The sequence below is a fragment of the Delphinapterus leucas genome, chromosome 14, assembly GCF_059928025.1.
Source record: "Delphinapterus leucas isolate spDelLeu-1000000601 "Yukka" chromosome 14, BTC_Dleu_Yukka2, whole genome shotgun sequence".
NCBI lineage: Eukaryota > Metazoa > Chordata > Mammalia > Artiodactyla > Monodontidae > Delphinapterus > Delphinapterus leucas.
The window spans coordinates 41381150-41406721 of record NC_143142.1 but is presented as its reverse complement, the minus strand read 5'-3'; the positions used below and the strand labels follow the sequence as shown (position 1 = coordinate 41406721).

The following is a 25572-nucleotide window of genomic DNA, read 5'->3' as shown; positions in this document are numbered from 1 at the left end:
AATCACACATACAGTTTGTGAATGTCACAAAGGTCCCAAAAGCAGAGTGAAGGGACAGAAATCCAGCAGCGCTTGCAGTCAACCCGTGGAAGGGACACTTTTTGTAGGTCTTCTATAAGGAGGGTACCTTTTGGAATTTATCCTCTTAGAGGGATTGCCTTTGGTTGTTCTCTTAAAGGTATCTCTGGTTTGTGCTAGAGGCTGCTCATACCTAAACAGTGAATTGAACAATAAGCCATAAGCATTGTTTCAGTGGGAATCTGAATTCTGAGTCTTCACTGAGGAAGCCAGACTCGCATTTCTCCAGGATTCCCTGCAGGAGCAGGGACTCCTGGTCCCTTTTCCTGTGTTTCATGAGCTCTGGGAGTAGAGCATTCCCTGGCTCCTGTAGAACAGGAGGGGCACAAGAGGCCGGGAGCTCTTGTGAGGGCCAGGATTTTGAGCACCAGTGGCTTCTGTCCCAGAGAGTGGTCGAGCAGAAGCTGTGGAAGTCAGAGTCTCTGTGAGGGCTCAGGCTTCTGGAAATGCCAGGCTTGGTATAGAAGGAGTAGCCATAAGTACACAGGAAGTGGGGCAGATAGAAAAGTGTGTGTGTGTGTGTGTGTGTGTGTGTGTGTGTGTGTGTGCGTGCATGTGCACACACTTAAGTATTTGAACTTCTCTGGGGAAGTTGACAGAAGGAAGACTTCTGCACTGTCAGGGCAAGTGTGATGCTGGGGTACCCGGGAGGTGTTGCTAGAGGGTGGGATGGATGTAATGACCTCTGTTCATCACTGTTGGGAGGAAAGGAGACTTGTCGTGTGTTAGTGGACCGTGGTGAGGACTCCCACCACTGGTGGAGCATGAGAAGGTGGAGTTCATTCATCTACAACATTTACAAGTTTGGCATTTTGAAGTCAAAGCATTTCTGTAGGTGAACAATAGATTCTTACTGTCATAGCCCTGAATTTTGAAATGCTGTATATCAATATGTTCAGTCCTCATTTGTTCTTTCTTAGTTCTTCGGTATCGAGAAAGGCAAAAGAGGACAGATAAATCCTCAATTTCAGGGCTTCCCTGGTGGCGCAGTTGTTGAGAGTCTGCCTGCCAATGCAGGGCACACGGGTTTGGGCCCTGGTCTGGGAGGATCCCACATGCCGCAGAGCAACTGGGCCCGTGAGCCACAGTTACTGAGCCTGCGCACCTGGAGCCTGTGCTCCGCAACGGGAAAGGCCGTGATAGCGAGAGGCCCGCGCACCGCGATGAAGAGTGGCCCCTGCTTGCCACAACTAGAGAAAGCCCTCGCGCGGAAACGAGGACCCAACACAGCCATAAATTAATTAATTAATTAATTTTTAAAAAATCCTCAATTTCACATTATGATGATGTTCTCCCAACTTAAGAAGACCAAGTCACATTAATTAGAACCCATTTCAGTAATTTTTTTAAAAAATTTGAAAACGAGACCCTCAGCTCGCTTGGCTGTGCGCTGTGGTGACAGTATTAATCAATCAGTCCTGCCTCGAAGTAAAATCGCTCGTCAGCTTGAGGATCTAAGCAATTGTCTGAGGAGGTGCGCTTGTCTTAGAAAAAGTGATCATGGAAAAGTTAAAAAGAGAGAGAGAAAGCAAGCAAAGGAAAGATATTCATGTTAGTTTTACTTCATGTATTTCAGTACTAGATCTGCTGATATAGAACGACTGAGTTTTGTTATGTAGTTCTGAACGAATAATTACTCCTTTTGATTGTGTCCTCTTATCTCCATCTAGAGAGAAAGCTGTGTGGAAATGTGTCGGTGCAGGAAGAGTTCCTTGGGGTTTTTCTCCTTTGCCCTGTCTGGGGTGGGAGTTGGGAGGCAAAGCTGGTATTCCCTGGAGACTAGTGAATAGCATATAGCCTGAGGCCACATGTGACATTAAGTAGGCTTAAACTGAGGCAGGACTATCATTTCATTTAGCTGTTTCAGCCCAGAAAGAGGTGAGCAAGAAGAAATTCAAACTAGGCATTGGTCACTGTGAAGCTAAAAAAAGTTGGTTGGCTTGATAGAAATTGTCAGGCTTTCACTGACAATGTAGAAACTCAACCATACAAGAAAACTGAGGTTATCCCATCACGATGAAGCATCCCCAAATCTAAGTGTAATGTCCCTATAATCAACAGAAACTCTTTTGGGGAAGGTGGGTTAGGGGGTGTTACCAAAGAAATATTTTCAGCAATTCTCTTATACCTAGTGATGATTATCTTAACAATTGATTTGGGGCCCTTCTGTTGAAGAAACCAAAAATCTACTGAGAGCATATTGTAAGATGATGGTATAGAATATTGGACCCAATATGATTGTGTCACCTTATACTTGGATCCTGATTAGAGGTCTTCCTGTCTCTCACAGGTGAGGGCCCTGATAGCTTTGCCCCAGTTTTTAGTGTGTCCCCTCCCAGCATCTCCATTTAGACACATCATTTGCATTCAGAGAATAGAGAAGCATTAACCACTACGTGGGGTCAAACCTGTAACTAAGCAATGAGAAAAACCAAGCAAAACGGAAATCGTTTGTAAAGTAGGCCTCTTCCCAATCCGAACTTCCATCGCTGCAAACTTTAAATCTTAGGCATCTCAGTCACTGAATCTGCCCCAGTAAGAAAGAAAATTGTGAATTAAACTTATTTTGCAAGAAAAAAAAAAACAAAACAAAAAACTAAAGAACATATTTGTAGATAAAGCCAAAGGAAAAATAGGATGTGGCACATATACTAGCTATGAAGGTTGGGGTTTAGTACTTTAGGTTGTAGCTGGTATTTTGGAGTCAACAACAAAATCTTCGAATTTTAGGTTACTTCTCTCGAAGGCTGAACATTGTTAGGACACAATTTTTAGTTTATCCTTAAATTTCCTCCTGTATGGCTTGGCAGACATGAAAGTTTGAGAATCTCAGAAAAACCACATCGAAAGAACCTGCTTTGGAGAGATCACTGGGGTGTGGATTTGGTTGATGACACAGACTATTGAGTCCTTACAGAGAATTGTTTGTCTTCCATTTTTAGATGGCTTTAATTCCTCCAAATTGCTCCTTGAATAATAGGAAAAAGGCAATTTGAATTTCAGTGACAGATTGGACATAACAGGTTGCAACTATTAGGTCTAATTTTACCATACTGAGAAATAAAATTGCCTAAACATAAACATCGATCACTGATGCAGTAAATTAATTTGTACAGAAAAAGTAGTTTAACTGCAGTGCACATTAAATATAGAAAATTTTCAAAATTACTGTTCTCTGAATTAATTTGTACACTTGTTTACTTGTTAAAAGCACGCATAAATTCTTTTTTTTCTTCCTAAGGCAGTGTGGGTTTGAATTGAGTATGGAAGAAATATCAAAAGTGTCAAGGAAATACAGAGAAATGTACATCACACAAAATGACGTGAATACTTGAAAATAATGTATTTTTTTCTCTTTCATTTTTGTGTTTAGATGCTATCTAGAACGTGCTTTGTTTTCGAATCTGTCCATAGGATCACTAAAGATGTGCTCATTTCCCCCCCTCATTATAACAAGATAAATGTGATGTTTTCATAGCCTTGACTTAACGTTTGTAAGAATCGGAGGCCTGGAGTAATTAGAAGGGTTTTATGGTTTGGTTCCTCCGTGAGTTTACAGTCAAAGGCATCCTAGGGCTTGGAACTGTTAACTTCGCCTTCGTGAGCAATCTGACCCAGGAATTCCTTTGTATTTAACACTTAAAAAAATCAGGGAACATGTTTTCATTGTTACCTGTAATTCCATTATGAGGGATGCATGGCAAAGTTTGGATGGTATCTTTGTAGATTGTTCCAGCCTCCGTAGAACTGGAGCTGGCAATGTGCTGCTGTTTGATACCATCTCCTGCCTACAGTTTTCAAGGACAGTGGTTCGATTCAAATACAATTCTGATAAGTGGCAGGTTTTCGTGTTTTTAATGCCTTGACAAGGGCATCACTCTCAGGAGAGGGAGGTGAAACCGTTTGGACGAGGATTCCGTCTCTGCTCCTTTGTGCTGACACACTAAGATAATGGACAATTAAGAGAGCCTTCACCGCAGGTGAAAGGATGGGGTTATCACTAATATAAAGGAGCCCATGGGGTGCTGGGGGATGAAGGAGAAGAGGAATGGGAATTTTTAAAAGGAATATAAAACACACAGATGAGATGCCTAATAACTGTTCACGTATTGCTCTTTCACAGGGAATAATGGTGAGTGATTGGAGTGTTCAGTGTTGCTTCCTGTAACTTAAAAAAAAAAAAAAAAAATCTGGTTCATTGCATTTGACCCAAAGTATGCAGAAAACTTCCCCCGTGCTGGTGTAGGGAGCCCAGACAATAAAGGGGTTTGTTTTTGTAGCGTCTGGCTCTTAGACTGCCTTCCATGGGGTTTTGCAGATTGACCGCTGATAGTCTAAGGCAGTGGTTGTCAACCTTGACTGCTTTCCCCAGAGGCCCCCCCGACCCTAAGAGAGTCTGATTTAGTTGGTCTGAGCAGGGACCCAGTATTTTTTAAAGCTCCTCGGACAATTCCAAGGTATACCCGGGTTGTGGGCTATTGCTACAGAGTTTATAACAGAAGGATCAAGCCCCTCAATATTTGGTTTCCCTGGCAGACTGTGTGATTCTTGAAGAGATTTGAATAATGTTGTGTGTGCTGCTATCAGAGAAGGTGTGTACTGCATACGTTTCTAATAACCACCTAGTGTTTGTGTTGACCGCACGGTTAGCATTCAGGTGCCTCTGGAAAGAAGTCCCTCCTCTCTCCACTACTGTTTCTCACTTGCCCTCACTGTCTTTTAGTTTCTGTTTGCTTTTTTTTTTCTGCTAGATAATTGAGGCCTCCTCTTCCTGGGATAGCGTCTTTATGCAATTTAGTACCCGGCAACTTTGTTCCTGCTCTTCTTAATCTGATAGGGGCAGCTGTTCTGCACGCATGTACATTACAGGGGCATGTTTCTCATACCATTTAGCACTCAGAAAAGTGAGACAGTCCTGAGTATCTCCAAACTGAGTAGAGAGGTTAACTGATTTTCTTTTGACTTCAACTTTCATTTGTCTCTAAGAGCCCCCAAAGACAATAGAGCACACTGCTTCTGATAAGTATGGGTTCTCCTCAGAATGAAGAGATGGGTGTGATAAGATGGCTTGAAAAAAAAAGAGAGCTTGAGGGAAAGGAATAGGAGGGGAGGGAGAGAGAAGTATGTTAACTGCTTTGACTGCAAAATACCCCCTGGTAGCCAGAGATAAGACACCTTGAGCTACTCAGAAGACCTTAAACAGGATGTAAATGAAGCCAATAAAAATCATTTGAGATCAAGCTATTTTTCTACTCGCCTCCTATTTCCAACTCTGACAGCAGAAGGCTTAATTTACTGTATGGCATTCCGCACTTACGTGCAGAACCCAGGAAGTTGCCAGCCACTGATAGGAGCCAGTGCAAAAAACAAGATATCTACGGGCTCAAGAGAGGGCCAAACTTAAGGCATTTAATCAGCAATCCTAGCCACGCCTTCCTGAGTGGAGAAAGAGAATTGCTGATCTTCGGAAGCCCCCTTCCCTCTTCCCCTCCTCCTCCTTCACTTATTCATTTGCTTTGTCTTCAGTTTTATGACGACCTTCATTCTTTGAAATGATTCACAGGGTGAGCAGCATTTCATAGCCTATTGATACTTCTCATCAAGCTAATGCAGCTTGAAAGTAATTATCCACCAAAGTTTAGGAGATAGACCTTTCCATGTTCACATTTGAAAGGAGCTGTTTACTCACAACTTCGTATCCTAATCGTGTAACATCCAGCCTTTATGTACTTGGAACTTTATAACTCTTCAAAATGGTTACTGTCTTCTTCTAGAAATTCACAGGCTGCTGCCAACAACACTCTTCTATAGAGAGGAAGTGACTTATGGGAGGTAGTTGAACTTGATACTGAAAAGATGTGAAGCTTGGAGTCCTACTCGTAGTGGGAGGAGGCAATGTTAAGGGATGGGAAGGCAAAGGATAATGACGTCCTTTTCTTTCTGGAAAAGCTGCTTCTTGGAAGAACTGGGATTCATTTTGGTCTCTGAATGAGGGAGAGAAAGCTCTCCGTCTCCCTTGCTCTAGTGTGGAGCGGCAAATATGGAAAAGGCACAGCCAAGCGGAGCAAACTTGAAGCAGAGGATTTCAATGATTCAGAGGCGATAAGAGACTACAGTGGTTTTCAAACTCAGTAATACAGGGGAAGCACCCTAAAAGCTTGCTAAAAATGAGGATTTCTGAGCCCCATCCCTAGAGGTTCAGAGTCAGTAGACCTGGGCAGGGGCGTATGTGCGGGAGTTTGCATTTTCAACCACAGTTCAGGTGACTGGGGAGCAGGTGGTTGGTGGATTATGCTAAGAAACGCTGCCCTCGGTCATCTGGTTGGGGCAGAGGGTCGCCCTTTGGTTTCGTTGTGTGAAGTCATGGTAGCCACAGTAATCACAGAGGAAGGGGAGCTTAGAGGAAGGTGAGGAGGACCCTTCGTTGTATCCCTCATTGGATAAGCGGCAGGAATTGCGGTTCCAGAGGCAAGAGCATGAGGAAGGTGAAGCTGACCATGCGCTAATTTGATGGAACCTTTCCTTCTGCTTTTATTTGCCAATACCTGACCCAACGAAACCACTCCCCTCAGAGGAGAGGATGGAAGGAAGAGACCGAGGGGGAGAGAGATTGTTAAGGAAAACCAGAGGGGTGTGTGTGTGTGTGTGTGTCTGTGATTTTTCTAGCTAGTAGCCAGAAGTAAAAATAAGGTAAGAAATAAGCTGTCGTGATGTGTCAACAGCAGATTACAGGTTCATAGAATTGTTAGGTTTTTGTTTTCCTCTATACATGCGTGTACACGTATGTCAATTAGCATAAATTGGTTTTGTAGGAGGAAAAGAAAACCACAATGAAATCTTTAACAACAGCAACCAAAGAGAATAATGTGAAACACTATTTTAAGTTCACTCATTTACCCATAGAAACTACGTGACTGGGTAGCATTTGAGGCAGTTGTTGTTTCAGTGGGAGGGTAGGGAAGGGTGGACTCTGGGGGAGTTACCTGACACATAGACCAAGCTGCTTGCCTGGACACGGGGGCACTAGGGCTTGGGTTCTAGTGCCCCCATCAGCTCCTATTGTTAGTGCAAGATTATAACCTGTTACGCATCCTCACCACTCTGTGTGTTCATCTGTAAGATTAGCACTTGTTTTTTCCCTAAAGACTAAGACTTCTCACAGATCTTAAATCTAATGTTTCATATATATGAACAGATAGGAGTGACAGCCTTGAGTTTTTTTTTCTCTGTGTAGGCTTCAATCAAATTCATTTATTTTCTTTCCTTTGATCCCTCAAGTCAGACCCAGAGGTATGCATAACCCATGCCAAACAACATCAGGTCATCTTAAGAGAAAAGAGTAGAGCTCAGATGTGGGAGGAGGCGTTGTGAAGATTCAGAAACCAGCGCTTTCTTATAGACAACATTGAGTCAATCAAGATCCCAGAACTGTGCTAGTCGGCTTTATGTCTTTGGGTATTGGAGACATGATTTTGCAAGGGTCAGTAAGCCTTGGAAATACAGATATATGCTATCCATATTTCCCTTTTCAAAAGCAAATAAAACAAAAACAAAGAAACAGTGCTGTAAATTTCTCTATGAAAATTATTCAGAATTGGTGCATTTCACATGTGAACTAAGCAGTTACATGTCATATTCTTTATTATCTGACTAGAGTTTCTTAATTTACGCTTATTTATATCATATTAGTACGCTCAGTTTTCGGTGGAATTTTGTGTCCTCTGTGTTGGGTGCTGGAGGGATAGGGGTCTTTATGTCCTTGTGAAACAAGTGCAGATGGAGTCTCCAAGGCTCCCAGACTCCGACCAGCCTCTTAACTCTCTTGTTACTGTGGCCACACTGCCTTGTATTCTTTTCTTATACATTGTTTTGTTATGTTAAAATTATCTTGGATTTAGGAAAAATGAAATAGTATTACTTGGAGGTATCATGGGGTTTTTAAGGACTGACTCTGTCACCAGTTTTCGGATATTTGGCAAGAAACTTCATCTTAGTTACATATATAAACAGACATATATACATAACACACACACATATATATAAACACACATGTATACATACATACACATATATTTTAATACAATTATATATACATATGTGTAAACTATATAATTGAGTATACAAAATATATAATTTAATAAAATAATATAATTATATGTAATATATATTAATCGGTAAAAAAATAGCATCATAAAGACTTCCCCTAATGAAGCGTTTCATTAAGACATGATTGCGCATTTACTCATATTAAGTGGCAAATTACTATGATTAATACTTTGCAGTGAGAAATAGCAAAGATATTTCAAAAATGTATGCCTTGGTTTAACATAAATCATTAAGTCTGTTCTGAACATCAGTCAGTCCTGCATAAAAATATACATGCACACATAGCCCGTGCCATACGTTTGACTAGTACTGGTTCCCATAAATAAATTACCAGGACTGTTAACAAGAAAAAAAATGATAGAATGAACTGGTTTGAATTTTATTTTTATATTCATTCTAGGGAAGAGTAAATTGAACCCAAAGTGAGAAATAGAAAACAAAGGGAGAATAAGGTACCTGGAAAATCCATTAAATTGATAATCAGCATTATTTTCAGGATTGCCTCTTTCAATTTTTGCCTAATTAGGTAAATGAAAAAAAATAACTACATGAATAAGTATACTGATATTAATGATCTGTGTAGAAATACTTTGTTATGCCCTAATTAGAGTTATTTTAAGAACATACTTTTGTCCTTTGCAGTTTATAAGCATTACCTCATTTAAAATAGATGACTCCTCGGACTTCCCTGGCGGTCCAGTGGTTAAGACTTTGCCTTCCACTGCACAGGGTGCGAGTTCGATCCCTGGTCGGGGAGCTAAGATCCCACATGCCTCACAGCCAAAACACCAAAACAGAAAACAAAAGTAATATTGTAACAAATTCAATAAAGACTTTAAAAATGGTCCACATCAAAAAAAAATCGTTAAAAAAAATAAAATAAACGACTCCTTATATCATTTGTGTTACTTGGGATCCAACATCACTTTTCAGTTTTAGCTTTACTATGTAAAAGTTAATGATGAAAGTTAATGATGTGACAGTTAATGATTCTGTTGAAACACCATAGAAATTCTGTCCTGTGAGGACGCATTGGCAATTTGTCCTGTAGATCTCGACATATGCATAAAATCTCAAGATAGTGTAGCATCCTCCCAATTTTTAAATACCACGATAGCATATAACTTCCCCATAGAATGCATAAACACTGATTGAGGAGTAGGCAACACAAACTAGTTTGAGGTACAGCTGCTGTGTGGTTGGCTAGGCGCATTCACTAGCTTTTCTACTTCAGCCTGACAACTTGTGTGAGACAGTCTCTGCCTTAAAATAAAAAATGATTATTTGTCCCAGATCTTAATTCCTATCGTATTTTAGACACATGAACATCAAAATCAAGAACACTGATGTCCACCGTATTATAATACCAAATGGATAATTGTAATGTTTCCCCCCTAATCTTTGTAACAGCTTTTTCTATATTAGCACACCGTATTTATCACTTTACTGCACAATGAACCCACAGGGGGTGCTAATTGGTCATTAATTAAATTTTAGCCTTTCAACACTTTTGTATTCTCCAGTGGCTTTATCTGCAGTGAAGTATACGGTGTGGCCTTTTTAAACTGCCAAAAATTCATGTCAGCTTTACTGCTGCCGTGGATATAATACAGGTGAAATTCAGCTCGAGTGAACACCATTTCAGGACTGTTATAATTCCTTGTGACCAAAAGTTCGCCAGCCTTGGACCAAAGCCTACATGTTGGAAAGTATTCAGTAGAGTTCAACATGACAAAACATTCTCATAGACCAGACTCCTCTTTGAAATACAGAATTTGATCTCTTTGTTTAAAAATTCTAGTGTGTAGGGCAATTCTTCGAAAAACCATTAACATGGTGGAATGATTTTTCTGAGGTCCATCATTCACTAATGAAGCCATTTTCAAACTCAGTTTTGTTAGTGGAAGAATCCCTTTTATGTTATGCTACCCCAGTGAAGAGGTTAATTTAAAATTACTAATGATTAACATGGTAGCACTGAGAAATTTGCTGAGTATATTTCAAAAGGTGTGGCTATATTTTCAAAGCTTAATAGGTATATTTCACACTAGAGCAAAGGATTTTGAAGCAAAGTAGAATTTGCCCTCGAGAAATTTCTTAACAGGTAAAATAGTGAGATATCGGGCTGGAGTCAGAACTATGGGATGTGGCTTCAAGATTTTGAATGCAAGCCATCCCATTGTGGGGATTTTATTCCACTAATGAATTAATCACAGCTTGCCAGTGTGTGCTGCTATTAAAGAATGAGCTCCTGCACATTGATTTTCAAGATAACTACTATTAGCGTTCAGATTTTTTTTTTGTATTTTGGTTTATTTTTTTAATTTTTTTTTTTAATTTTTGGCCACATGGCTGGTGGGGTTTTAGTTCCCTGACCAGAGATTGAACCCGGGCCCTCAGCAGTGAAAGCACAGAGTCCTAACCACTGGACCGGCAGGGAACTCAATTCCTATTTCTTATTTTTGAACAAAAATGCCTTTTAAGTCCTTTAAAATTCTTAGTATTTCAATATGAAGAAAGCAACCACTAAATTATAGTTAATTTTTATTCCTCTGTAATGTTTTCACATTTATCAGTTATAACCTAACGGTAACTTTGACTTTTAGAGTAGTAGTAATAACTTAGTACATGTTTATATTGTAGCACTTCAGAAACCTCTTTCATACAATGTCATGTTTGATTCTTATTATATCAACTATAGGGAAAGCTAGAATTTTTCTGATATTATAGACAAGGAGGCCAAAACTTTTTTTTTTTTTTTGGCGGTACGCGGGCCTCTCACTGTTGTGGCCTCTCCCGTTGCGGAGCACAGGCTCCGGACGCGCAGGCTCAGCGGCCATGGCTCACGGGCCCAGCCGCTCCGCGGCATGTGGGATGTTCCCGGACCCGGCACGAACCCGTGTCCCCTGCATCGGCAGGCAGACTCTCAACCACTGCGCCGCCAGGGAAGGCCAGAGGCCAAGGCTTAAAAAAAAAAAAAAAAAAAAAAAAAAAAAAATATATATATATATATATATATATATAGTAATTTATAGAGTTCATAAGCTAGTTATCAGACCTAAACACATAGTAGGTGTTTAATAAATGTTGGTTATATGGATGAATAAATGAAATAAGCAATGAAGAAGTACTTCAAATTCTTTGTGGTATGAGGTCATATATAAATACAAGACTTCTAAGTAACGAAAACACGCCTTTTAACTCAAAATAATTGAGATAAAAAGAAAACAGACTTGGGAAATTCACCGTGATGATGGCTGTCATTATTAAAGGAGAGATAAATACATTAAATGATGTAGAACGCTCACAGCCACAGCACTGTAAACAGATGTGTAGCATATGATTGCCAATTACTGAACGCCAAGAGGTTGGTGCTTATCATTAGTTATATATATTTTTAAGTGAGCCAAAAGATGGAAACAGCAAAGCTGTGCTCACCCCCCCACGTAACTGGAAACCGCTTTTCCTTCTGTCTGGCTTCAGAAACACGTCTCAGTTTCCGTGAGAGAGACGATGACTGTTCTTTAACTGGTTTCACGTCAGCTTTTTCCTCTGATTTGAGAGGTGGAGTTAAGTGTGAACTGCTTAAGAATGCACTGTTTTCTGTTTAATTTGGCGGCGGAAGATGGAATTCATTGAGCTCCGTCTGTTCATATGAACTTTAAGCAACAGCAAGCGAAACATTTGTACTTCTCCGCACACGTAACAGAACTGTGTCTGGTGAAAGAGACAGCTTGGATATAAAGCCCAGGATTACCTAAGGAGGACAGCGCAGGGGTGATACCAACTTATCTCTTTGACTCATCCAAAGCATTAAAGGATTGTTGGGGAAAGTGAGCCTCTTTTTTATTAGGGAGTATTGAAAGGAAAAAAAAATAACCTCTGAGCTCTGATATCTGGAATTCATCTTGACTGTGTTAAAAAATGTGTTCCTCCAACTGCAGCTCCCACAGCTGCTATCATTAATGAGTGACCACCCTTTTCCCTCCTAACCTAACTGTTAATGCATTTAATTGGTCCTTCCAGAACAGTTTGTAATATTACAGAATTTAAAAGCGTCTGTGAATTATAAGTAATTTTCAAGTTCACTTTTCTCTTTTGAACACCCATTAAAGAATATTCCTTTTCAAGTAGTTAAATAAGTTACATGACAAAGGAGTGAATTTAATGTGGGACTGTTGATTTTTTAAAAAAGTATGATAGCTATATTATTAAAGTTGCAGCCTTTCTAAAACTGTTGACACTTCTGTTGAGAATGAAAGGAAACAATTGTGTAATAATGCATAATGATTTATTTAGAATGACCATATCCTTCAGCAATTTAGATCATTGCTTTAAAATGTATTGTGCAATTTGGTGAGACAATTTTTAAATACGATGATGCAGAGTTGTTACTGTGATGGCTCCGGGTTAACATGACAAATATCCTTGTTACCTGTGTCTGTTAAACACACATTTCAAAATATTGTTCTCTCTTGATAGCACCTAACTTCTCTCAGCCTTTGTGCATACCCGTATATTTCCCTCAAGAGTCTCAGTTTAACTGTCTTAAGGTGTCTTAAGTTAATGAGTGGAAAAAGGACTATGAACTCTAGTATGAAAGTTCAGAACTGCTCCTAGAGCATGCTGGTGGAGAGAAAGAACCATTTTCAGCCAATGGAGGAAATAACCTGGAAATTTCCTTTGGTCTCATGCTTTCACCTACGGTCCTACGCTTAAAAAAATCATCTACTAAATGAAATTATTTTGATGTTAAATAATGCAGTGATTGTACTGCTAGTGTTTTGAGGGATAAGAGAGGTAATTTCCGAAGTCCACACTTGGCTTTGGAATTACATAGCAAAATACTCGTTCCAAGGTTATCTGTCAGTAAAGGCCCAAGATTATATCATATGTATAATAATTTAATACTTGGATTTATGGTCCATTAACTTTTAGATATCACCAACAATTTATATTTTATTTTCTTGGTGGCTGAATATACAACTGTGAATGCTTAAGGCACTGTTTGGGCCAGTCCCTAAAGCTGATATTCCAGTGGTTCAATTAAAGAAAAGAAAATGTTAAAATATGTTTATACTGTACACATTAAGAAGCTTACATGTGAAAACGTAAATACATGCAACACATGTAAGTCTTTTTGTTTACATATGCAGCTTTTCCTTCAGCAATGATAGGTGCCCTAGAAATATTCACTAATCTTTGTAACACCCCAGAGGGTAAGTAGCAAGAATTATTATCTTCATACTGCAGGTGAAATACCTAGGTAGGGGCAGATTAAATGACTTGGCCAGGTCACTCTCTAAGTCAGTTATGAAGCTAGAAATAAAACTCCAGACTCCTGACTTTTAGTTCTCATTCTGAGTTATTGCTCTTCGAAAAGAGAGGTGCCAGAGCTGTCAGTATTCGGGCTTCTTTTCCTCACTTGAAAAGTAACCAGTGATGTAAATCCTGTCCCTGTTAAAGAAATCTTGCTGTGTGGCACTTGCACACACATGATACTGAGTCCCCAAGGGCGGTTTAGTGAGTTCTCTGCCTTTACAATGAATGAGCTCAGGTAGCAAAAGGACATCAGTAAGCCAGCTTCTCGTGGGCCCAGCCCTACGAAGAATTAAATGTATTGGAAGTTTCCATAACTTCAGAGATTCGGATCACTTCTTTAACATGTACAGTGAGTCAATCCACTTTGTTACTTGACATTCTCCTTAATAATTTCAGGATTGCCCGTATTGTTGGAGTCAGCATTCTAAAATTAGGCTTGGTCCCTGCCCTCCAGAAGCGTGTACTTTACCCTAAGACTAAGACATGCTTTATGGTGCAAAAATAAAAAGCTTTAGCATCACCCCAAACCTTCCTGTGCATCTTCTCTTCCCCCTTCTTTGACCTTATTTTTTTATTGGCTACTTCAGTTGGATTTGAAAGCCAAAGAATGGCCAGACCCTCAGCATTTTTCTTCCACAATGACAGGCTGTAGACAGACATTATCAGCCCCCCATTTGGCAACCCAGCAGCCCTTCCCAGGGTGTGTTCGTCTGTCCATCCCCCAGTAGCCAGGGTAAAATCATAGCCAATCTTTGCTCTCTCCTCCAAGGTTGGTACATGAGGGGCGATGGCTCATGTCACAGAGGTACTTTGTGCTCTGGTGTCTTTTTTTTTCCTGCACAATCCCTCCTTCTAGTATGACTTCACTTTTCTGTTAGTGAGCACTTTCCCCCATAAATATGACCGAACAGGTGTTGCTCTGCCGCTAACTGAGTTTCCAGCTGTCATCCTCCGACGTAGACCCAGCAAAATCTGTTGTTTCGTCCTTTCAGGCAGACTAGAGAACCATCAAGCCCGAGATGGAGGTCTTCCTTGCAGGATATGGCAGTTTTGTTGCCAGAAGATGGTCGGGAAAGCCTGGCTGGCTAACAAAGACAGGCCTTCAGCTGCTGGGTGTAGTTCCAGTTCTGCATCCCCTTTGGCAGGAGCACAGAGGCTGCTGCAGTGTGGCCAGCCAGCAAAATTAGGAAATAAGGACCTCTTTTATTTACTCAGGCTGCTGAATCATGGGCATTCCTGTCTGCTTGGAGAAAAGTCAGGCGGCTCTCCTTTCCACTGAAAGTCTCAGGAGTGTTCGAGACTTTCATCTCCGAGTGTTCACACACTTGTTTTAATGTGCTTTATGGAAATGGTGAAACTCAGCAAGTACAGTTGCTGTAGAAAAACATCTGCACTAACTATGCACACACATTTGCATCTTTAAATAGACTTTTAGGCCACAGAGCTGGTTTCCAGCAAAGTTTTTGTTGTTGTTGTTGTTTTCTTCTTCTTCCCGTTGTAAGAGCTATAGCTCGCTGAGTCAGCTAGCGTGACGTGACTGATTCCAAAAAAATTAAAATTTAACATGGACATGTTAAGTACTTCACATTGAAATGCAGAAAACGTGCCATAACACAGAAACACACTTCTGTAAGAAGTAGCACTTAGTGAGTGTCAAAGGGTAAAAAAGTCCAAGTTGACTCAGTAACAGGAGTTGAAAGAATCCTCCACACTTTCTTCCAGATGAAAAAAAGAAATTGAAATTGTTTAAGTCTGTAGTAGCCATTTAAACGTAGTTTGTGTTGTGAATGCCAAAAAGCTTAAGGTAATGGGGACGAGTAGCTTTCAAAGACTTGGGTAGACCTCGGAGAACGTTGGCAACACTGCCACACCACAAAAGTCTGGGGAGATTCTGATACCCTTAGAGCATGGATCAACACCCCTGGGAGTCTTGTCAGTGAGTTCCTTGTGCATCCCAGGGAGAAAAGGCCCACTTACAACACTAGCAAATGAGCGTTTTACAATTTAGACTTTAAAACAGAAATCAGCCTTTCGTGAAACCTTTGCTTATTTTTCTAAAAGTAGCATTCCCCGCTCAAACTTTTTACTTCTGCTGAGTGTCCCTCAATCCCTCAGCCTAAGCCCTAATTAGGAAGCCGGTAGGTGATTTCCGTGTATCTCAGTTACAAAGACACATCATCTTTGATTATCACGTCCTCTTTTTCCCAAGACCAAGTAATAGGGACAGGAGAGAGAGTGAAGAGAAGATTTTTTTTCAGTTCCCTTGAATCTTGGTTTGAGTAAAAACTTGATCCTGACCCTCAGCTCACTTGACTATATTTGAAATTTATAAGCTTAGGAGAATATGTAAGAGGTATAGTCAGGCGTGGCCCACAGACAAGAACCTGATTTAAGCATGGTGTCATGTTTATTATAATGGTCTCTTGCTCAATAATTCTTGGTGCATTTGTATAATGATATATCATGCCTGGGCATAATCTGCAATTTAATAATAAATTCACTTGCTAAATTTTCAGGCCCAGTAGTTCTGTTCTTTCAGTCTAGATGCATGACAAATTCTGATTCAGTGTTTTCCCCAACTGTACAAATGAGATGATGTGTTTGAAACTATTTTTAAGTGAAACAACAGGATGTAAGCCTAAACAAGGAATGTGTGAAAAGTGGTCGATTTTCTTCTTAGAATGCTGAGCAAATTTAAGAAGAGAGTAAACTTTTTAATTAGGGGAAATATTTCAAAACTTTGGTTTGTTTTAGGGCTACCAGCCTTAGGTAGCTTATGTCTTTTAAGGGAAAAGCTAGACCATCATTGAAGTTTTTGTTTTTAATTTTTCAAAATTGTTTCTCTGTATGTTGGGTGATGAGTTTATCTGCATATATTCTTTATGTGTATTCACCCTTAAATTGAAATCACACCCACAACTGCCAGACTCTTTCTTATGCTGGAAACATGTTAGGTTATAGACGTATATAAATGAGGATGCAAAATCATGTGGTTTTCAACTTGTATTGCGAAGCTCTGTTGCAGTGGGCAGGGATCCAGGAATGGTGTTTGGTTGTTTTCTCAGAGTTAGATGGTTGCCATCTGGCATTGATAGTGAGATGGTGTTGTCATCAGTTTCTAGATGCAGGAAAGGAATGATCCTCATCTGTTTCCTGTGGATAAGCAAGAGGTTGATAATCTAGTAAAATCTTGTTACCTTAAAGAAAGCAGACGTGGAATTTGTTTACATAATGCTTGCCAGTTTCTACTTTTGTGTTAATAATATAGCTTGCTAGTGAACTTCAGCTTTGAAGAATTCTAAAATGTACTTGATCATATTCTGGTTGCATCTTATTAGAATACCCCAATAATATTCTAATTGAACCTACTATTCTAATAGAATCACTGTCTCCACCAGGCACACTCCATGGTCTTTACTTGTCTGCCTTTATGAAAAATCTGGCTCCTTTGGAGAGTGAAAAGCTTTTACAATGTCTTCCGATCCTGAATGATAGATTGTTTTGAAAAGCCAGAAAGAGGTTTTACAACCTACTTGAGAAGGTCTCATTTTCCACTTGAATATTATGAAAGTGACAGAAGTAAGAGTGTACACTAGCTACAAACGTGGTTAAAAAACCGCCTAATATAAAGCAGGGTTACTTTATGGATAACTTGCTAAGATTATATCTGGCTTTCAGGCTTGTTTGTCTTCTCTTTGTTACCCATAAATCTTTCAGCATTTAGCATAATCATTTATCACTTTTCCTGTTTCCAGTTTTTCACAAGTTGCTTTGTCTCTGCTCACCTCAAAGTGCAGGTCCTGTTTGGCTAAGGAAGTTCATGCTGCTGAAGCTTTTGCAAAAGGAAGAAATGGTGGGCCACCTCTTGAACTTTCCAAACAAAATACACTATTACAATCTGGCCCTTGTGAAACTCATTTTTTTCTTGATCCTGGCTGATCCTAGCTACATGTAATATCTAGCAGTACCCTTCTAACATCTAATAATCCATTTTCTGGCCTACGCTATTCGAATCTTACAGTTATTGAAGAAGTCCTGGTTGTCTTTTATGACACAAGACATAATTATTATTGTGTCTTCTGTCTTCTTTCATGTGCTTACTTTTTAATATTGTTTTGCTGCGTGCAATAAGGTCTGTATCAATAAGAACCCCATAAAAGATTCTGGTCTTCAGAATTGCCTTTTTATATAAAAACAAGCAAAATTCAGAGGGAATATTTTATTAAATATTAGACGTCTGGGTTGACTGCATTAATTTTAAATCATTCCTGTAATATTTCCTCTTTTCATTTGGTCCTTCAGATGCTCACATAATATGCAAATCATTTTAGAATGAACACAAAAGAAACATTAAATATATTAAAATCTGCATTTTAATAAAATTGTCAATGCATAATACATACCTTGCTTCTAAAGAAGAATGATAAAAAGTAATAAAAGGGTAATTTAGGCACAGAACTATTTAATATCTTTTTATATTTTACAATCCAGTGAAAAGTAAATGCAGAATAAAAGCTTGGGGCTCAGATTTGAAAGTGTTCCACTCAAATATTCTCTCCTTTTTTTTTTTCTCCCTGAAAGGTTCTTGTTGGTCCCACCCTGTGTACAGTACACTCACAGTGGTACAGTAAACTCACTCTTGAACTCTCAACACGGAAAATGAAACGTTCCAATGCTTTTTGTTGCAGATGGAGTGGATGTGGAAGATGACCCCACTTGCTCCTGGCCAGCTTCCTCACCTTCGAGCAAGGACCAGACTTCCCCCAGCCACGGAGAAGGTTGCGATTTTGGAGAGGAAGAAGGTGGCCCTGGACTCCCTTATCCATGCCAATTCTGTGACAAGTCGTTCAGCCGTCTCAGCTACCTAAAGCACCATGAGCAGAGTCACAGCGACAAGCTGCCTTTCAAATGCACTTACTGCAGTAGGCTGTTCAAACACAAGCGGAGCCGAGATCGCCACATCAAACTCCACACTGGGGACAAGAAGTACCACTGCAGCGAATGCGATGCCGCGTTCTCCAGAAGTGATCACCTCAAGATCCACTTAAAGACTCACACGTCCAACAAGCCATATAAATGTGCCATTTGTCGCCGTGGGTTCCTGTCCTCTAGTTCCTTACACGGACACATGCAGGTTCACGAAAGGAACAAGGACGGCTCCCAGTCCGGTTCCAGGATGGAGGACTGGAAGATGAAGGACACTCAGAAGTGCAGTCAGTGCGAGGAAGGCTTTGACTTCCCGGAAGACCTCCAGAAGCACATTGCAGAGTGCCACCCCGAGTGCTCCCCGAACGAGGACCGGGCGGCCCTCCAGTGTGTCTACTGCCACGAGCTCTTTGTGGAGGAGACCTCCCTGATGAACCACATGGAGCAGATGCACGGCGGGGAGAAGAAGAACTCCTGCACCATCTGCTCCGAGAGCTTCCACACCGTCGAGGAACTGTACAGCCACATGGATAGTCACCAGCAACCGGAGTCATGCAACCACAGCAACAGCCCTTCCCTGGTCACGGTGGGCTACACCTCCGTGTCCAGCACGACTCCGGACTCCAACCTCTCAGTGGACAGCTCGACCATGGTGGAAGCCGCCCCGCCAATCCCCAAGAGTCGAGGGAGGAAGCGGGCCTCTCAGCAAACCCCGGACATGACCGTCCCCTCGAGTAAACAGGCAAAAGTCACCTACAGCTGTATTTACTGCAACAAGCAGTTGTTTTCGAGTCTGGCGGTTCTGCAGATTCACCTGAAAACTATGCATTTAGATAAGCCAGAGCAGGCCCACATTTGTCAGTATTGCTTGGAGGTATTGCCCTCCCTCTATAACCTCAATGAACATCTTAAGCAAGTGCACGAAGCTCAGGACCCAGGTCTGATCGTTTCTGCCATGCCTGCCATAGTCTACCAGTGCAACTTCTGCTCCGAAGTTGTCAATGACCTCAACACCCTTCAGGAACACATCCGATGTTCTCACGGATTTGCCAACCCTGCGGCTAAGGACAGCAACGCTTTTTTCTGTCCCCATTGCTACATGGGGTTCCTCACTGACTCTTCCCTCGAAGAGCATATAAGGCAGGTCCACTGTGACCTCAGTGGCTCCCGATTTGGGTCTCCGGTGCTCGGGACTCCAAAAGAACCAGTCGTAGAAGTCTATTCTTGTTCCTATTGTACGAATTCTCCAATATTCAACAGCGTTCTTAAACTGAACAAGCACATCAAAGAGAATCATAAAAACATTCCCTTGGCCCTGAATTATATTCACAACGGGAAGAAATCCAGGGCCTTGAGCCCCCTCTCTCCTGTGGCCATAGAGCAGACATCTCTTAAGATGATGCAGGCGGTCGGAGGTGCGCCTGCGCGGCCGGCAGGAGAGTATATCTGTAATCAGTGTGGTGCTAAGTACACGTCCCTGGACGGCTTTCAGACTCACCTGAAAACTCATCTCGACACCGTGCTACCGAAACTGACCTGTCCTCAGTGCAACAAGGAGTTCCCCAACCAAGAATCCCTGCTGAAGCACGTCACCATTCATTTTATGATCACCTCCACGTACTACATCTGCGAGAGTTGTGACAAGCAGTTCACGTCAGTGGACGACCTTCAGAAACACCTGCTGGACATGCACACCTTCGTCTTCTTCCGCTGCACCCTCTGTCAAGAAGTTTTCGACTCGAAGGTCTCCATTCAGCTCCACTTGGCCGTGAAGCACAGTAATGAGAAGAAAGTCTACCGCTGCACGTCCTGCAACTGGGACTTCCGCAACGAGACAGACCTGCAGCTGCACGTGAAGCACAACCACCTGGAGAACCAGGGCAAAGTGCACAAGTGCATCTTCTGCGGCGAGTCCTTCGGCACCGAGGTGGAGCTGCAGTGCCACATCACCACCCACAGCAAGAAGTACAACTGCAAGTTCTGCAGCAAAGCCTTCCACGCCATCATCCTGCTGGAGAAGCACCTGCGGGAGAAGCACTGCGTGTTTGACGCCAAGACGCCTAACTGCGGCGCCAACGGGGCCTCGGAGCAGGCGCAGAAAGAGGAGGTGGAGCTGCAGACCCTGCTGACCAACAGCCAAGAGTCCCACAACAGCCACGACGGGAGCGAGGAGGACGTGGACACCTCGGAGCCCATGTACGGCTGTGACATCTGCGGGGCGGCCTACACCATGGAGACCCTGCTGCAGAACCACCAGCTGCGGGACCACAACATCCGGCCCGGGGAGAGCGCCATCGTGAAGAAGAAAGCCGAGCTCATCAAAGGCAACTACAAGTGCAACGTGTGCTCTCGAACCTTCTTCTCGGAAAACGGCCTCCGGGAACACATGCAGACCCACCTGGGCCCCGTCAAACACTACATGTGCCCCATCTGTGGGGAGCGCTTCCCCTCCCTCTTGACTCTGACCGAACACAAAGTCACGCACAGTAAGAGCCTCGATACCGGAAACTGCCGCATCTGCAAGCTGCCGCTCCAGAGCGAAGAGGAGTTTCTAGAGCATTGCCAAATGCACCCCGACCTGAGGAATTCCCTGACGGGATTTCGCTGTGTGGTCTGCATGCAGACGGTGACCTCCACCTTAGAACTCAAAATCCACGGCACGTTCCACATGCAAAAGACGGGCAACGGGTCTGCGGTCCAGACCACGGGGCGTGGCCAGCATGTCCCCAAACTGTACAAGTGCGCGTCCTGCCTCAAGGAATTCCGTTCCAAGCAAGATCTGGTGAAACTTGACATCAACGGCCTGCCATATGGTCTGTGTGCCGGCTGCGTGAATCTCAGTAAGAGCGGGAGCCCGGGCATCAGCATCCCTCCCGGCACGAGTAGACCAGGCCTGGGCCAGAATGAGAACCTGAGTGCCATGGAGGGTAAGGGCAAGGCCGGGGCGCTGAAGACGCGCTGTTCCAGCTGCAACGTTAAGTTTGAGTCTGAAAGTGAACTCCAGAACCACATCCAAACGGTCCACCGAGAGCTGGTGGCAGACGGCAACAGCACGCAGTTGAAAACGCCGCAAGTATCGCCCATGCCCAGAATCAGCCCCTCCCAGTCGGATGAGGTAAACTCGCCTTTTTAATGTTTGCTCTTTAACCTCCTCGAGAATCTCTCTCCACTTTACGTTTACACTTTGCTCAGCTTTAATTATTGTCAGGTGCCGAGAGATGCTTGGATCAAAATGCAGTGGTGGTTTTTTCCCCATAGCCATTAGCTAGCAATTACTTGCTTCTCGATAAGCAGCATTTTGGCTTGAATGGTGCAAAATAGGACTAATTCCAGACTCCCTAGGATATTGTCTTCTCTATGACTGAAGAGACCTGCACTCATGCCAACACTACCTGAGATCTGGAATCTCAGTGTAGCTTCACTGCGAGTTGAAATCCCCAGCTATGACTTGTGTGTATGGCAGAGAGATAATGACATAAAAGTAAAGTGCTATGAGCCAACACTCTGGCTTAGAGTAAAGTTAAAAGAATATATATATTTGTGGATAACAAATTGGGTAGGGCTGGCTTTTTAATACCATGTTGTCAACACTCACTTTCTCTTTGTCTTCTGGCTAGTGAGGAAGATGTTTCTCACAACAGGATTTTTTCAAAGCCCCTACATTTATTAAGCGCCACACGGTCAACATGCGTTTTAAAGGCACTCTCCCCAAGTCTTCGCTCTCTGGGTTTGGGTTTCAAAGTGAACATGTTTTGGTTTTTTTTCTTAGTTGAAGAGTCGTTTCGTGTCTTTTTTCGCATAATGAGTCTGAAAAACAAGTTCATTTACAGTGAAATAGTTTTGTAAGTCATCATTCCTTGAAGCTGAGCAGAGGATGGCTCCTTTTATTATAATTTCTTTATGCTTTATCACCTGGTGTCTAATAGCTCTCTCCCCTTCCCTACCTGCCCCTATCTGGAGATCCATCCAAATGAAAACCCCAGGGAGACCTATCTCCCTTCAGTCTGGGGTCACTGCCTTTTCCTTATCTTGTCTCTGCACTCACACCCTCTCCAAGGTCCCCCTGCATCTCCCTGCAGATAGCCATCACTCAGCTAGTAGGGGAAGGCTGAGAAGACGAACGCAGAGCCCATCCTCCTGAAATGTGCATCTGTGTGACAGGCAAACTCCCAAACTTTGAAGCTGCCTTCCCTTCTCTCCTCCTCAAGTAAATCCTCACCTTTCTCTCATCTAAATAAACAAAATCCTTTCAAACTGGAAGAACCTTGTTTTGATAATGGTTCATGACTCATGTGTTGGATCAGATCGCTTCTTTTGAAACAAATATTTCTAGTTGTAATCACATGAAATGAATTACTTTTTCCAACTTTTTATCTCAAAAATGTTTAAACTTATAGAAAAGTTAAAGGAATAACACAGTGAACATATGTATGTGTCCGTGTATCCATGTCACAAGTTTTATCAGTTATGAACATTTTGTTACATTTTTCTCTCTCTTTGCAACCTTTTTAATTAACCTGAGCTACATGAAAGTAAGTTGTAGATAACGTTATCTCCGAAGAAAAAGGGCATTTTCCTATTTAACCACAATATCATTAGCTCAGGCAATTATTGAAATCAGCTAAAGAAATTAAAGAAATCCATACTATCATCTATAAATCTATATTCGCATTTCCCCAAATCTCCCCCAAATGTTTTATTTTTAAATGCTTTTGAACAAGAATTCTTGAAAAGTTTATGCAGAAAATTATTCCTCTCTTTTGTCTTGTTATGCTTAACATATATAGAAGAGTTTTTATATTCAGGTTTAATTTAAATAGTATATAAAAGGTGTTTAAAATGAATCTCTGTATGTGTGTGTGTGTTTGTGACTGTGGTGGTATGTGTGCATTTAAAACCAAGCAAAATCTAGCTTCTGTGTCTTGGTAGATTTATGGAGAGGCAAATGCCTGTTTCTTCTTATCTGTTCACGGTTTAGATTTTCTGATATTTCTAAATTGCTCTATATTATAATACCATTGGAGGTGAAATATTTTAAAAATGAAGGAGGACATATGGATAGTCTTTATCTGTTAATTTGGTTAGAGTTGATTAGGAAAAAGTTTATCTTTAAGGGATGGTCAAGTCTTCAATTATACCTACAATCTTAATGATAATTTATAAAGCTTAACTATATGCTTCACTTACATAAAATAATATATAAAGTACTTGTTAATTTTAATTCTTACAATAGTGTTTTTTAAGCACCTGCTACTGAGGGTGAAAAATGACTCCATGCAAAAGAGAACCTCCTTACTAAATCTGATTAGTAACTTGTAGCAGTGTCCTTAATTGGCCAGATATTAAGATTCAGTTGTACATTTTTTCTTTGTGCCTTAACAGTACATTAATCTATTCAACATTTTCACCATTGTTACTATTTTTTCTTTATTATACTCTTTGTCATAAAATTTCATGTGCCCACTTCCTTTCTGATACTCTGTACCATAAAAAATGTAAAGTAGACCATACTGTTTGGACTTGACATAGAAAATCATCTAAACATATGTAAAGTTTTACGAAAAGGAGCCTAAAAAGATTGCATCGGCAAGAAAAAGACATATAATAAATATTAATTTGTTCCCATTTTTTGTTAGCCAAGTTAAGCTTCTACGACCTCTCATTGTGAGTATTGTGTAAATTTTTCACCAGTGGCAGTAAAGGCGAAGTTATTACATAAGACTTTGCCAAAAGACTGGCATGCCACGTGGAACTAAACTTTATCACAAAAAAGAAGTATCACATGTATGTCCATTGACTTAGATGTCCTAGGTAGGATCTGAAAGACTTAGCAATGTAGGTGGTATTTTCATCTCTTCTTCTTGCTGAGGATTGAGGCTTCAGAAGAGAAAAGAAGAGAATAAAACCTGAGTACCTAGATGTTGTCAAGAACCAGATTAGATTTTTCTGGGCTATGACTTACAGTCACATAAGGGTATTGATAGATGCTGGAATGCTTCTTTCAAAGACTGAAAAGAATGTTACTCGGTCGAGACTAGAGTACCTATTTAAAAGGGATTTAGATATAATCTAGGGAAGGATAAGTACTATATAAACCCATATAACCCAAGAAATAGATGAAAGCCTAGGCATATGACAATTAAAGAAGAATAATATTAGGTAGCTGTCATATGATGGAGAAATTTGGAATTGGAGACAGAAGATCTGAGTTTGAACTCCCATTTCTTCTGCATGCTGATTTCTGAATTTGTGAAAAATGTTCTCTTTGTACCAAAATTCTATAATTATTAATCTAAGTTTGCCATGGAGACTTTGTTTTGAATAAAATATTTGGGGGAACCTAATCATTTCTGTTTCCTCCTCAGAGGTTGACTATGATATAAACTTGTACCTGCAGTGATTCCATAAATGGTAGAGAGAATTTGAGAGAGAAAGAACACTGGACATCTAGCTTTTTCCACACGTGAAACACCTCGCAGACTTACTGACATTTACTATGTGTTGAATAAATGTTAGTTCTTCTTCTGGAGTTCGTTGACACTGGCTTGGCTCCCTGGTCAGGTGCTGCCCTATGTGGACCTCAAAATGTTGTCTCACGATGATACTGGAAACATGTGTCCATCTGCCATGGTTTCCTTAAGATCCTTCATATCCAGATTTCTCTGAGGGATTATATATTCACATTTCAGTTCACATCATCCCTACGATTCTGTTGAAATTGCTCTTACAAGGGTTACAAATTATCTCCATGTTTCTAGATGCCTGTACGGTGCCACAGAATCAAAGCTAGAAGGGACAGTGGAGGTCATCTGATTAAGCTGCCTTATTTTACAGACAACAAAACAGACCCACATAAATTGAGATCGGTCTAAGGTCACACAGTTAATAAGTGGTAAACAAGAGACTCCGAGAATCCAGGTCTCCCAACTCCAGACTCAAGACTCTCTTTTCGTAATTCCATTGGCACTTTCCTCTAGCTGCAACCTCATCCTTGTCCTTTTCATAAAATCCTCTCGGTGTAGCAGTCTTAGTTTCTCTCGTCATTCACTTCCTCCACCCACCGCAAGGGGTCTTCTGCTTCTATTGCTGCACCTCAGCTGACTGTTCTAAGATCTCTACCGACCTAGTGGACTGAAGTAA

At 41.3% G+C, this 25572-nt stretch overlaps 1 protein-coding gene across 1 annotated transcript in view; it reads left to right on the top strand.

Annotated features, from left to right (window-relative positions):
• Nucleotides 1-25572, top strand: part of ZNF521 (zinc finger protein 521) — a 279567-nt gene that overhangs the window by 96416 nt on the left and 157579 nt on the right. Inside the window, exon 4 of the mRNA XM_089895014.1 lies at nucleotides 18195-21547. Coding sequence (XP_089751140.1) covers nucleotides 18195-21547 — 3353 coding nt within the window. The remainder of the gene's footprint in view (nucleotides 1-18194; nucleotides 21548-25572) is intronic.